Genomic DNA, 16,065 nt, shown 5'->3' on the forward strand with positions numbered 1-16,065 from the left:
CATTCTTCACTAAGAAATAGATTGTAGCCCATTGGTCTCTGACTTAACTGAAGGTTCCTGTTTCACTAACTATAAAAGAGAGTCCCAAACCACTAGCCCCTTCAAAGAGCATTCAGTTTATTCAAGCATGCGGCAGGCTCGTGCTTTCTTTGGTGGAGAGTGGAGGGAGGTGCAGGGCAGGAAAGCCGCAGCTGGACTTCCGGAAGGATGAACTCTGAGCCAGTGTTTCTTTTCTGCTTTATAGATGGTGTCAACACTGTCACTGTGCCTGGCCCTGCTTCAGAAGAGGCAGTTGAAGACTGTAAAGATGAAGGTATGAGGCTACTAACTATATCTAATAATTGCAGACTCTTAAAAGAGACTATTTGGGCTTGTTTACATGGCAAAATGAAGCAGCAAGTCAAATATAACTAGGTTTTCTTAAGTGTCTCTGTTTCCAATATAATTGACTACACCACCTGCTCTCTTTTATTGCATACCTAGCCTGTATAGAAAATTTATATATATATATATGTGTGTGTGTGTATGTATATATAACATTTACATTTGTTCCTTTGGAAAATAACTGTTTATGAAATGAGAGAATGATCAGAGAAATTATGTTTAGAGATGTTTATTTAAAACACCAGAATTAATCAGTTCTGCTATTTACAGCCACTCATCAGGAAAAGGTTTGAAAGAGTGGCATTTGAGGACCACCAACCAGGGAGCACCATTTTTCAAAAAAGAAATGTTTGAAAGGCATCCTTAGAATTGAATCTTTGGCAAGAGCATCATTCTCCATTCTGTCGACAGTTACTCTGAGAAAATGTTGCTGACCCAAGTATTTCCATAAAAAGTAAAAAAAAAAAAACAATTTACTTTTCTAGGAGACAGTTTGAGGAAGGAAGAAGTAGGGAGACATTGATCTGGGGATGCTACAATTAAAAAAATATATATCTAAAGGAAAACAAAATAGTGCTTTTTCTTCTCTCTCTCCTGGTTCATTGGCAAGTCCCCAGAAGAAAAAGTAATATAGGCTTACCTTGTTTTCTTGCACTTCATTTTACTGTGCTTTGAAAATATTGCATTTTTTACAAATTGAAGTTTTGTGGGAACCCTGCATCAAGCAAGTCTGTCGGCACCATTTTTCCAACAGCATGTGCTCATTTCATGTCCCAGTGTCACGCTTTGATAATTCTCACAATATTTCAAACCTTTTTACTATTATTCTGTCTGTAATGGTGATCAGTGATCAGTGATCTTTGGTGTTACTATTATAATTGTTTTGGGGTGCTATGTACTGTGCCCATATAAGATAGTGGACTTATTTAGTAAATGTGGTTCTGACTACTCCACTGACCCACTATTCCCCTGTCTGTCTCCCTTTTCTCGGGCCTCCCTATCCCTAAAACACAACAATATTGAAATTAGGCCAATAAATAGACCTACAATGGCCTCTATGTGTTCATGTGATAGGAAGAGTTGCATACTAAATCACACTTTAAATCAAAAGCTAGCTATGTTTAAGCTTAATGAGGAAGGTATGTTGAAATCTGAGATAGGCTGAAATCTAGGCCTCTTGTGCCTAGTTGTGAATGCAAAGGAAATGTTCTTGAAGGAAATTAAAAGTGCTACTCCAGTGGACACATGAATGATAGGAAACTGAAACAGCCTTATTGCTGATAAGGAGAAAGTTTTAATGGTCTGGACAGAAGATCAAACCAGCCATAACATTCCCTTGAGCCAGAGCCTAGTCCAGAGCAAGGTACTAGCCCTCTTCAATTCTACTAATGCTGAGAGAAGTGAGAAAGCTGCAAAAGGAAAGTTGGACGTTAGCAGAGGCTGATTCATGAGGTTTAAGGAAACAAGCTGTTTCCATTACATTAATGTGCAAGGTGAAGTAGCAAGTACCGATGTAAAAGCTGCAGCAAGATATCCAGAAGATCTAGCTAAGATCACTGATCAAGGTGGCTACACTAAGCAACAGATTTTCAATGTAGACAAAACAGCCTTCTATTGGATGATGAGGCCATTTAGCATTTTCATAGCTAGAGAGGAGAAATCAATGCCTGGCTTCAAAGGACAAGCTGGCTCTCTTGTTAGGGGCTAATGCAGCTGGCAACTTTAAGTTGAAGACAATGCTCATTTACTATTCCAAGAATCCTAGTGCTCTTAACAATTAGGCGAAGTCTACCCCACCTGTGCTCTGTAAATGGCACAACAAAGCCTGTATTATAGCAAGTCTGTTTATAGCATTGTTTACTGAATATTTTAAGCCCACTGTTGAGACCTACTGCTCAAAAAAAATGATTCAAAATATTACTGCGTATTGACAATGCACCTGGTCTTCCGAGAGTTCTGACAAAGATGTACAAGGAACATAATGTCGTTTTCATGCCTGCTAACACATCTAGTGTGCAGCCAATGGATCAGGGCGTAATTTTGATTTTCAAGTCTTTCTATTTAAGAAATATATTTTCTAAGACTGTAACTGCCATAGATAGTGATGTCATCCTCTAATGAAGCTGGGCAAAATAAACTGAAAATATGGAAAGGGTTTACCATTCTAGATGACATTAAGAATATTCCTGAGAGAAGGCCAAAATATGAACGTTAACAAGGGTTTGAAAGAAGGTGATTCCAACCCTCATGGATGACTGTGAGGGCTTCAAGACTTCACTGGAGGAAGTAACTAAAGATGTGGTAGAAATGTCAAGAGAACTAGAAGTGGAGACTGAAGATGTGACTGAACTGTAATCTCATGAGGAACTTGAACAAATGAGAAGTTGCATCTTATTTATTAAAAAAAGAAAGTGGTTTCTTGAGATGGAATCTGCTCCTGGTGAAGACAGCAGATTTGAGAGTATTGAGTTCAATTTTTTGTTTGTTTTTGAGATGGAGTTTCACTCTTGTTGCCCAGGCTGGAGTGCAATGGTGCGATCTTGGCTCACTGCAACCTCCGCCTCCCAGGTGTAAGCAATTCTGTCTCAGCCTCCCAAGTAGCTCAGATTACAGGCATGCACCACCACACCCGGCTCTTCTTTTTTTTTTTAAGTAGAGACGGGGTTTCACCATGTTATTCAGGCTGGTCGCGAACTGCTGACCTCAGGTGATCCACCCGCCTTGGCCTCCCAAAGTGCTGGGATTACAGGCAAGCACCACTGCGCCTGGCCTGAGTTCAATTTTAAGATAATTTCTACTGTGGGTAAAATGCCATCAAACAGCCTTGCATGCCACAGAGAAATCTTCTGTGAAAGGAAGAGACAATTACTGTGGCAAACTTCATCACTGTCTTATTTTAATAAATTACCACGGCTACCTCAACCTTGAGCAACCAAGTGGTGGCCGTCAATATTGAGTGGCCAGTAGTGGCTATCAACATTGAGGCAAGACCCTAACCAGGAAAAAGATTACAAGTTGCTGAAGGCTCAGATGATGATTAGCATATTTTAGTGAAAAAGTATTTTTCAGTTAGAGTACATTAACTGTTTTTTAAGACATAGTGTATCTAAAAATATAACTGATGTCAAATACCCACATAGGCTCTGATAGGAAACCCTAGGTCATCTTAGAGAGACAAATAAATGTGATCACATGTGATCAGAGCAAAAAGACAGAAAGTGGTGTTCATCTTAAGCAAAAATTTTGGACATACCAATCATTTAGTTTGTGATAAAAATTTTAAAGTGTCATGAAGTTGAGTGGCAGAGTTTAAGAAACATGAAAGAGGGATAATTTAATTTGAATGTGACCATGTTTCAGGCTGGGATTTTTCCTGTTGAGTTGTTTAATTTGGAGATATCACACCTTCACAGAAGCACACTGTTTGTGATGTTTCTTGATGCTTTTAGGAACTCACACCATTAATTGCTTATGCCAGGATCCATGTTTTGGAATACTTTTAGGATTTTTTTTTAACGTAAAACTTTTAATGATGGTAACTCCATGAAGGAGTTCTGTCGTGTATCACAAATGCAGTTCCTATGTAAGACTAAATGTGAAGTTTTATGAGTATTACTGAAATAAGCCATTAATATCTATTAACCTATTTACTTAGGGAAAATAGAAATGTTTTGAAATCCACACTAGTATGCAATCTTCTTTCAATTAAAAACAGAATGCCTAGGGTATGATTTTTGCCTTTTTCTTCTGAAATAGCATGTATAGAAAACCACTGTTTTTAATTGATTATCAGTTCAGAGCTTAGGCCAGCTTAGAACAAGTGTCTAATGCTTATGGAACTATCATCTTGACTGATAGATACCTAGCTTAGAAAAAAAAATCCATTGAAATCCTTCAAGATTGAGGTCAAGATAAGGTTAAAAGGCAGTCATATGTGTCGAGGATTCATTTCAAACATTCTCCATTATTAGCTTTCATGCAGAAATATCTCTTCTCAGTGACATCTGGGCTATTTTAGAGCTCTGCAGTTATAAGATTGCTTATAGAAATGCTCATTACACTCTCCAATTTAAGTGGCAGAACATTTTTGCTGATCAAATGTCCTGAAGAAGCCCTTGCTCTCTTGAGTTCGTTTTCAGACTTTGATCCTGACCAAGCATCTTCTTGGGCTTTAGAATCACTGATATTATGGACAGGTCTTTTTTTCTCTTTCTAATAAAACTCCCAAGGATTTTGAGGCTCATTCAGTTATTTCCAGCTTTGCTTGTTAGTGGGCTGGCTTTACATTTGTTACAACCTTGGTTTCCACAGGCAATTAGCATCTTCTAGGGTGAAAGTATTGAAAACAAACAAATAAAAAATAAGATGGCTAATGTCACTTTGGAGACCAGATATTTAAAAAATTCGAACAGTCATGTGAAAGTTGAAGAATTTCAAAAGGAAGTATTGTAGCGCAGGTGTCCTCTTTCCCAGCAGTTTTTTTTTAATGTTCTAGACATATTTTCCACTGGGAACCAGGAACCCATGTTTGCTGCCCGCTTACCCCCTTGTACTTGCTAACTGTGCCAGCTGCCAACAGAAGGAGATGCAACTGACTGGCTCATGGATCAAGAGCTAGATTGTGAGCTACACACTGATGACACCTGTTCCCAATGAGTCATTAAAGCCATAGGGTGGGCAGGAGTTGAGCTGGGAGCATGAGATATTAGCAGGAAGAATGCTGATGAATAATTCATCTGGAATGCATGCCAAAGATTTGGCAACCAGGATTGAATTGAAATTAACTCCAAGGTAAAGCTGGCCTGGGAAAAGATTTGTGGGTTGGTAGGCATTTTGAGGTTATTTGTGAAATAGGATGTGTACTTATCTATTGAGGACTTCTTTCTCTACTGGTTAAAAATACTCTGTTGATTTAATGGTAGTTTGCATTTTAAATCCTTAAAAACAAATTTAGGAGTACAAGTATTAAGGCTATTTAAGTTAACAAATATACAAGCAATCACATTAAACGGGCATATAAACACAGGAATGTCAAGTACTCCAGATGAAACTTTTACAAAGTTATAATTATTACTATTTAAGAGATAGTCAACCTCCTTAAGATAAATAATATGCTCTGTTCTAGTTTTTTCAACACTCCCAATAGCTCATTTTCACCTAGAGCCAAGGCCAAGGCAGCTTTCTGGGGGAAAATAAAGTGCTGTTTAAGCTCGTCTTAATTCACCTGCCTTATTATTTAATCAGTACCTAATTTAAATTTGAAGGTCAACTAGACCAAATCATATGCTCATTAATATTAAAAACAAAATCAATTAATACTCAGGTGCATACCCAAGCTTGTATTCCTTTGGAACACCATGTAAGTCATACAATTGCTGTTTTTGGTGTTTATGAAATGGGATGTCACCTGGCAAAGGATTTATTAACCCTTAATCTAGTTTCAGACCTCTTAGAAGTCAAAATTGCTGTAGGAAAAGGGGAAAGCTAGAGCCAAGAGTCAGCCTTGCCAAAGTGAACAAAAGAGAAAGACTACGTACAAGGAAGAGAATTCAGGAGTGTGCAAGAGATGAGAGCACAAATTATTCCAACCACTGAGCACTGTAGGCTTGGCCAGTGGTGTGGACTCAAAATTGCTCTGGAAAATGGTATTGTTTCTGTTCTTTGCCTGAACTGTTGAGGAGAAACAAAACCAAGGCCACCAATGAATTCCTCTCGAGACTCTCCAGGCTAATTTTTCTTTGTCGTATTCCCATTCTTGGTGTTCACCATCCCCCACTAAGCATCCTCACCCCATCACTCATCAGAGTGAGGACAAGGCTGTCCTGTGCCCTGGATCTCCATTGGTAGAGTGTCTGACTATGCTTGAGTATCTCTGAGTTATCCCTCTTGGATATTAGGAGCCTTAAGTGTAGAATGGAAGTGGCTGTCCTCTGCTAGTATACTGAAGAGGAAAGAACTAAGATACATTGAGTGTCTCCTGTACACAATGCTTTACACTTATAACAATGTAGTCTTCATTTCTCAAAAGGGTAACCTGAGACTCAGAGAAGGAGAGAGGAAAAGGGTGTGTGTGTGGGAAGTGAGGATAAGAAAATGATTTTATTATGGTTAACCGCCATAGCTAATACCTACATAAGCTTATACAATCCCTTTAAAAGGTAGTATTTATCATATTTTAATATAAAAATTATTTTTGCTTATAAGAATAATATATCTTTATTGTAAAATATTTTTTAATGTGAAAAATATAAAATAAAAGCATATAGTCATTTTCCCTTTAAGGATTAAATTGTAGGAAAATAAAAGTCTTTATTCTATTGCTTCATTGAACAATAATACTGTGAATATTTTCCCATGTCTTTAGAAGTTCCTCAAAGGCGTGGATTTTATTGGTGTCATAATATTTTATCATCTGGTTATCCCACAATTTACATAGCCAGTGTCCTAATGTTAGATAACTTAGTTATTGATAGTTTTCTTCCTATTATAAATAATAGAGAAATGCAGTGCCTACATTTTGGATAAATCTTTGTGCATATCTATGATCAGTTCCTTAGGACAAATTCCTGGATTTTATTGATTTACGAGGGAAAAGGTTAAAACATTTGTATTACTTACGTATATTTTCTTATTTTGAAAGTAATGTGTGTTTATTACACAAAAAATAAGCAAAAGAAGGAAGGAAAAATATCACTCATAACCCTGGTACCCAGAAATAAGCATATGTAATATACTGATATATAAACTCTCAGTGTTTTTCTAGGCAACCTCATACATATATGGAAGGGTTTTTTTTAGGGTATTCTGCAATGCATAAAAGCTTGAACCTGTCTTTCAAATATAACAGTACATTGTAAAATTTTTCCAACATCTTTTGATAGTCTAAAATCATTTCATTGTGTATTCCAGTAAATAAATGTTTATATTCTTATCCAGTCTCAATTTTGAATTGTTTCTGTGGTTTCAGTTTTAAATTCCATACTGACCAGAAACATCCTTTTAACTTTGTAAAATGATCATGATCATTTCTGTAAGAAAATTCTAGTAAATGTGAATGCATGCAAATTTGTGTGTTTTCTACAATGAATAGTTTTTTAATTTTTTTGGTTGTTTAATTAGTATATTTATTGTAGAAAATTCAAATAATGGAGGAGAGTAAAAAATATTACATATAATCACACCACCCAGAGATAACTACCATTCTCATTTTGGAGACTATCTATCATGCATCTCTTTCTGAATATATGAACATACACAGCTTTATGTGAAATTTATGATTGTAATGCAATTTTTCTCTTTTTGTTGCTTATGTACTCCTCACCATTCAATCACTCAGAGAGTAAAATACATGGACTAAGAATCTAATCTCTTCTTCCAACTACTTGGGCCCAGATTCCAACCCTACCCTGACCAAGCTGTGTGATCTTTCACAAATTATTTAGTCTTTCTACTCCTCAACTTGAGTTTCCTCATACATAAAATAAGAACACTAATAGCACCTACTTAGAAAATATTTAGCATTAAAATCATTCAGTCCATTTAAACATTTTCAAGGTGTGCCTGGTACACAGTAGGAGGCTCAATTTTTTTTAGTCATTATTAAATATATATATGTTTATTTTACAAATATTGTATTATATTCCACCTACCTTGCTAAATCTTGCTCTGCTACAGGCAGTCAAACTTGGTGGAAGTCTCTGCCAGTCAGTTTGCAAAGATCTAATTAATCCATTTTAAAGCTCACATGATATTCCATAGTTTGGCTGTACCATAATTTATTCAACCATTCTCCTATGATAAGCAAGCACTTTTTTTCCACTCTATTGCCACATAGACTGTGCCGCAATAGACATCTTTGCACACATATCCTTATATGCTGATGCTTTTATTTGTATGGAAAGATTCCAGAAATGTGAGTTCTGCTTTCAGCAGTATGTGTTTTTAATAGATGTTGCCAAATTGCTTTCCCAACAGGCTATAGCAATTCATATTTCTATCAGCAACTGTTATTTTTGTTCTTTCTGATTTTTGACAGTTCAATGGATGTAGAGTAATCTCTCATTATTACTTTTAAAAAGTCATCAGTGTTATTATCCCAATTTTGCAGATAACTGAGGCTCAGAAAGTTTGAATAGCTGGATCAGTTTCCCAAAATCTAGAACCAGAATTTGGAAGCCAAATCTGTCTGAACCCAAAGCCCATGCATTTTCTATCCACCATGCTGCCTCCCATATCATGAATTTGGAGCAGAGGACTTTCTTTGCCTGAGTGGGTAGGATGCAGGTGTGTCTAGAGAAGGCAGAGGGTGTCATGGGAACCCTGGGACCTGTGCAAGGTGAGCAGGGATTGGAACCACGGCAACAGGGAGGGCAGTTTGGAGCTAGCTGCTTGGTCCACTTCATGACCTTGACCCTAACCTAGGAACTACAATGAAATGAGTACACAGAAACCTCCATTCATGCCCCTGACTAGATGTAAAACCCAAAGCACTTTGTATTATATTCCTGGTCCTTTTGTGCTTCCTCACACCCTGCATGTACCTTACACTATAGCCCAACTCAGTTATTTGTCCTTTCCCAAATGCCACTGGTCTAAAGCATTCTGCCCTCACGCTGTCACATCCATTTTGTTCTTTATTCTGTATATGAAAATCCTGATCATTTTTCAGAGTCACTCTCAATATCTTTCTTACCCTAACTAGAACCTTTACTCCATCCTTCCCTCCCTCCCATCCTTCCTTCTTCCATCACAAATTATCTGAGCAAACATTACATTGACAGAAATTATAATAGATAATACAAGTGAGGGGGGTGGTGCATGCATATTTTCACGTTTCTTGATTTCTGTTCTCTTCATTACAATTCACCCCATAGAGTAGTAAACTATCCTGCTTCTCATAAATTTGTTTGTAAACCTTAAATGTTATCATGAACTATATTGTATCAATATTAGTTATATACTTATCTAACTCAGTAGAATGTAGATCTCTTAAGAGTAGGTACAAAATCTCATTCATTTTTATGTTCTCCACAAAGCTCAATGCAGGGGGCCAGCCCCTCCACACCTGTGGGTATTTCTTGTCAGGTGGGATGAGAGACTGAGAAAACAAATAAGACGCAGAGACAAAGTATAGAGAAAGAAAAGTGGGCCCAGGGGACCAGCACTCAGCACAGGGAGGACCTGCACAGGCACCAGTCTCTGAGTTCCCTCAGTATTTATTAATTACTATTTCCACCATCTCAGCAAGAGGAATGCGGCAGGAGAGCAGGGTGATAGTGGGGAGAAGGTCAGCAAGAAAACATGTGAGCAAAGAAATCTGTGTCACAAATAAGTTCAAGGGAAGGTACTATGCCTGGTTGTGCACATAGGCCAGATTTATGCTTTTCTCTACCCAAACATCTCAGTGGAGTAAAAAATAATAAAGCAGCATTGCTGCCAACACGTCTCGCCTCCCGCCACAGGGCGGTTTTTCTCCTATATCAGAATTGAACAAATGTACAATCGGGTTTTATACCGAGACATTCAGTTCCCAGGGGCAGGCAGGAGACAGAGGCCTTCCTCAATCTCAACTGTAAGAGGCTTTCCTCTTTTACTAATCCTCCTCAGCACAGACCCTTCACAGGTGTCGGGCTGGGGGATGGTCAGGTCTTTCCCATCCCACAAGGCCATACTTCAGACTATCACATGGGGAAAAACCTTGGACAATACCCAGCTTTCCAGGGCAGAAGTCCCTGCGGCTTTCCACAGTGCATTGTGCCCCTGGTTTATTGAGACTGGAGAATGGCAATGACTTTTACCAAGCATACTGCCTGTAAACATTATGTTAACAAGGCACATCCTGCACATCCCTAGATCCCTTAAACCTTGATTCCATACAACACATGTTTCTGTGAGCTCAAGGTTGGGGCAAAGTTACAGATTAACAGCATCTCAGGGCAAAGCAATTGTTCAGGGTACAGGTCAAAATGGAGTTTCTTATGTCTTCCCTTTCTACATAGACACAGTAACAGTGTGATCGCTCTTTCTTTTCCCTACACTCAACACAGTGGCTTGCACATAGTAGGTCCTCATATTTGTTTAATCAAAAGGAATAAAATGGTGTGTACATAACAGTTTCTATAATGCTGTTGATGATTTAACAGTTTCTTGGAGAATTTAATTGAGAGCCTTGCATAAAATTAGAGACTTCACATGACTCTAGAAAGTATGAATGGGAAATTATCTGGAATTTTTTCCACAAGAATTAACTAGAGAATTGGAGATAGAACCTATCATAGAAAATGGGCCACTTTTTGCTAGTGCATCCAATGTCGATGACATCGAAGGCACCCCTCCTGAGGAAATCTCAACTGCATGACCCCTACTATGCCCCAATTCAGCAGGAAGCAGTTACAGCGGTCATCAGCCAACCTCCCCAACAGCACTTGGGTTTTCCTGTTGAGAGGGGGGACTGAGAGACAGGACAAGCTGGATTTCCTAGGCCGACTAAGAATCCCTAAGCCTAGCTGGGAAGGTGACTGCATCCACCTTTAAGCATGGGACTTGCAACTTAGCTCACACCCAACCAGTGAGGTAGTAAAGAGAGCTTACTAAAATGCTAATTAGGCTAAAACAGGAGGTAAAGAAATAGACAATCATCTATCACCTGAGAGCACAGTGGGAGGGACAATGATCAGCATATAAACCCAGGCATTCGAGCCAGCAACAGCAACCCCCTTTGGGTCCCCTCCCATTTATGGGAGCTCTGTTTTCACTCTATTAAATCTTGCAACTGCAAAAAAAAAAAAAAAAAAAAAAACGAAAAAGAAAAGAAAAGAAAATGGGCCACTTTTAATTCTAATATTATAGCCACTTTCCCAAATTTGTTTTTTACTATGATTAAGATTCCTAATAAAAGAAATTCCCTTTCAGAATTCTCTCGTTTCAGAAGTAAATTTTCCCAAAACTGTCACACTGCAGAAATATAAAAGTACATTCAAGCCCAAGACTTTTCCTATTTGTTCACTTTCAGACTTTGATATTCTTCCCCTCTAAGAGAATAAAATAAACTTCTTTTAAGGAAGTATATGTTTATCTACTATTTAATATAGTTTAAAGTATTCCTAAGTGGCAATTGGAAGGTAAGTGGTAGTTCCTTTCCAAATACACTTTAATATGCATATATTACTTTTCCTTACTAATTAAGTATGGCTATAATAATATATTTGTAACAGTCAATTCCATTACATGCTCTCTTGGGACATATTTCTAAAGATCTTGTGAATAAGACTTGTAAACAAAACCATCCTAGACTAGGACATGGAGATTATTTGAATGGGTTTACAATTCCTTTGTCCAACATAGTGTTTTGGACCCGAATTTATGTCCAAATAGGTCCAAATTTATATGAGCATCCTTGTGATCATTTTCAAATTTAGTGGCCTTGTTTTTGAATTCCTTGGGCCAAGCCACGAAGCCTTTATGGGTCTCAATTTATTTCAAATTCACATCACCATTGCTGTGTGGCCTTAGGTAATGTTTTTAGCTGTGCCTCCATTTTCTGATGTGTAAAAAATGGAGTTGTAATAGTATTTATATCACAGGGTTGCTAAAACTGAAAGAGTTAATATATTTAAAGTGCTTACAGCAGCTTCTCAAACATAGTAAACTTTGAGTTGGCAGCATTATTGTTTTTTACAATTATTGTTATTAAATTTATTTGCTGACTTTAAAATCCTAACTACCCCAGCTGGCACAGTCATATGTCATTGAATCATCACCAAATCAAGAAATCTATTGATATGCTAACACAGGTTAGAGAGGTTCAGTAACAGGTAACATTCAAAATATTTAACAACAGATGTTGCCCAGCCCCTGACCATCAAGATGAGCATTCTCCAGTACACCATAGGGCATGCACCAGTTGAATATTGAAAAGCAACCAGAGTAAACTATGCCAGCAAGCAGAAACACCTAAGAAATCTCTACCTAGCCCCCATTCCCCAATGGAGATTTGTTAACTGGGTATCTTCGCTTGAATACCAGACATTCCATTAGTGCCTTCCATAGATTTTTCTGCCTGCTTTGTGTTTTATTCTCTTATAGATAAGACCTAGAATGAAAGGTGCCTAGTCCATATTTTGAAATGCTTTTGTGGGCATCACCTAATAAAAGTAATCATAGATCTTCAAAACCAGCACAATTTTTAGAGTGATTCGCACTCTACTATACCAGAATAATTATATCAGAATTGACCTGATTCGCTAGGACTAGAGAAACCCAAGATGTTACTTACCCAACCAAAAATGCATGAAGTCTTTTCTGTCTACAAATTAAAATCATAATATCTCTGACTCATATTTTTAAATGTTTAACTTTGACTCCCAAAAGTGTACTATTTTTAGAGTACGTATTTTTCTGACCCTGTCATTTCTTGTTAATTAGTATAAAAAATAATATTTGGAGTAACTCTTTAGAGTATTTCCACAAAAGGTGGTGTGTCTAGCCAATCTGAGTAAACACAAAAGATTTACTAGTTAAGTGTAGTCTATTTTTCTATAAAATATCATTTAGACTAGCTCAGTGGTTCTCAAACTTTAATGTGCATTGGACTCAAATACACATTAATATTTGAATTTAAAAATAAATACTGTAATTTAAGAGTTTTTAAAAGTATTTCCAGAGTTAATTTTGAAGGTATGTATTTTTGACACTAAATAGATAGGACTGTACTCAGAGCAGGTGGATTCTGACAGCAGCAGGACTCTCATAGCAGGATGAGGAAGGAGGGTGTGTTAACCTAACAAGAGTGGCCTCTGCCCGGGAGTCTCCACAAGGCCACAGAAAGCCCAAAGATCCATGTGTCACCAACTGATCATTGTAAATAAAGTGGACCTGCTTCTTTAACCCTGTCAAAAAAGACAAAAACAAAAACTAAACAAAGAGGTGGCTCTACTGAAAAACAGAAATCATGACAATAGTTCATGTAGAATGGCACGTCATTGTATTTTGACTGGGCAAAAATGCTGGAAAAAGGCACTTCTTTTGAAGTGAATTCAGATCTATAAGCAACACGGTGGGGCTCTTGCTCAGATATTCCCATGTTTAAAATTTTATAGCATCTTTGATGATATTAATAATTGTTCTTTGATAAATGAGTTCAGCAGTCAAAACATTTTGGAAACTATGAAATTAGGCAAAGTTAAGTAGTTTTTCTATAATACAGAACTCAGAGCCTTCAGCATGCTAACATGAATTGAAACGCTCAGGGCAGATGGAAGTATGGGGCGTTTCCCACATTAATTGACTAAATGTGATTTTGTGAAATTTTGTTTGCTTGCTCACCCCTTTTTTGTTGGTAGAACTTTCTAAAAGTCATACAAAACACAGTTTGGGAAACCATTCCACATCCCATCTGGAAGAACTCAAGAACGCAGTTTAAAGTTTTGATTTTAAGAAATCATACCCATTGTTATAATACAAAATAGGCAATGGTAAATTACCTTTTAAAAATGGAGTCTGGCCTTCTTGAATTTATGGTTATGGAGTGGTATCGGAAAAACATTCTCTCAAGTTTCAGAAAGGGATGTAGCCTATCTTAGTTTTTGACAATAGGTTTTCACAAGCAGGAATGTTTTGCTCTGACTCTTTTCTAATGACATTTGTTGTCAGCTATTGTGCCACTTTTCCTAGGAGGATATATTTATCTAGACACACACACACACACACACACACACACACACACACACACACACACACACACACAAAGAGAGAGAGAGAGAGAAAGAGCACAGGGGAAGATGTCTCAACTGCTGCATTCTTTAATAAAAAGAAAGGAATAATTGGCTGGCTAGTGGCAAAGACTGGAACATTTTTTAATCAAGTAAAAAGACAAGGTTTAAGCATTGATGGCATTTAATGAGAAGATTGTTTTCCTATTTCATTTTGAAATTAGCCCTGTTATTTTGCACCAGATGTGTCAAATTAGAATGGAAAGGCAAAAATTGATTATTTTTCTCAGGCACAAGGGGCAGTGACACTCACATAAACATATATGTGTACTCAAAACAACATGCAAGCGCATGCATGCACACACACCGTGTTTTGAGAACAAACACAAATATGTGCAAGGCGATATTTCTCCCAGCCTGACTCATACATAAAGGTCTCATAAAGATCTATGGTTTTCAAAAAGCATGTAAACCCATTACACTGTTTCAATTTACGTAAATCACCCGTAAACGTTATCTATGCCAACCACACCTATCTTAAACACGGAATGAGGCAGAATCAATTACTAAATATTCACTGAATTCTATCCTAAACGGGTAATGTGATATGGTTTGGCTATGTCCCCACCCATATCTCATCTTACATTACCACATGTAGTGGGAGGTAATTGAATCATGGGGGCAGGTCTTTCCCATGCTGTTCTGGCGATAGTGAGTAAGTCTCACAAGATCTGATGGTATTATATGGGAGAGTTTCCCTGCATAAGCTCTCTTTTTGCCTGCCACCATCCATGTAAGATGTCACTTGCTCCTCCTTGCCTTCTGCCATGATTGTGAGGCTTCCCCAGCCATGTGGAACTGTAAGTCCATTAAACCTGTTTTTCTTCCCAGTCTTGAGTATGTCTTTATCAGTAGCATGAAAACAGGCTAATACATAATGAGACAAATATTTCTGTCAACCTCTTCCTCAGGGTGGATGGTTAAAGCCTTGAGACCACTCCAAGTACCAGGCACTGGGTTTCCCTGAATCTTCCTTCATGGTTTCAGGAAAATCAGAAACCATTTTTTTTTTTTTATCAGTCCTGAATCTTTCTGCATCCTGCTTCTGGCTTCCAGCTTCTTGCTTCCTGCAGCTTTCTGCCTACCAGAATCCTAGTGTAGACCACTCTAGACTTGGATATCCAACCACTTGATTTATCATCTAATACTGACATATACCAGCATCAGCAGGAGGAAAAGCAGGTAAACACCACCAAGCATCCAGCTCAAGCTTACCCTTCCACACGTACATCTCCCTCTTCTCCACAGTATTGTCCATGGTCAAAGCCCCTCCCAGATTCTTTCCTGGGGGCTTCTCTCAAGATGGAGCCAACAGAGCACACCAGACTTTAGGGGAACACGTTGGTTGAACAGCTGCCGTGTATCTTCCAGAGATGGATGATATTGTTTGTATTTCCCTAATTTTCTCTAATTTTATCCAACCGAGACTTAGGTTGGGTAACATGCCTGAAGCCACACGAGTTGAAGGCTGAATAATAGATTTGCGTCTACCACCATGCCACCCTGAATGAACCCTGTCTAGTCTGATCTCAAAAGAATAGTTTTGAGAAGAGACTTTTCGAAAACTCTCCCATTTCTGTGGGGATTTCTTTTCCTTATGAGTCTGCTCATGATAAACATACACAATGGAATATTATTTAGCCATAAAAAAGAAAGCGTGTCATTCGTGGCAACATGGATAGAACTGGAGAACATGATGTTAAGGGAAATGAGTCAGGAAAAGAAAGCTAAACACCGCATGTTTTCACTTATAGGCAGAAGCCAAGAAAGGTTGGTCTCATAGAAGTAAAAAGTAGTTCAGGATACTAGAGGCTGGAAAGGGGAGGGGGAAGTGGCAGGGATAGAAAGAGATGTGTTAAAGGATACAAAATTATAACTAGATCGAAGAAATAAATTCTAGCATTCTATAGCA

General features: G+C 37.9%; 1 protein-coding gene across 5 annotated transcripts in view; it reads left to right on the forward strand.

Annotated features, from left to right (window-relative positions):
* MACROD2 (mono-ADP ribosylhydrolase 2) overlaps positions 1-16,065 on the forward strand; it is a 2,087,937-nt gene that overhangs the window by 1,972,110 nt on the left and 99,762 nt on the right. For all 5 annotated transcript variants that reach the window (XM_055373553.2, XM_019017390.4, XM_031004864.3 and 2 more), the window contains one exon: positions 245-313. In XM_055373553.2, coding sequence (XP_055229528.2) covers positions 245-313 — 69 coding nt within the window. The remainder of the gene's footprint in view (positions 1-244; positions 314-16,065) is intronic.

Source organism: Gorilla gorilla, chromosome 21 (assembly GCF_029281585.2).
Source record: "Gorilla gorilla gorilla isolate KB3781 chromosome 21, NHGRI_mGorGor1-v2.1_pri, whole genome shotgun sequence".
Lineage (NCBI taxonomy): Eukaryota > Metazoa > Chordata > Mammalia > Primates > Hominidae > Gorilla > Gorilla gorilla.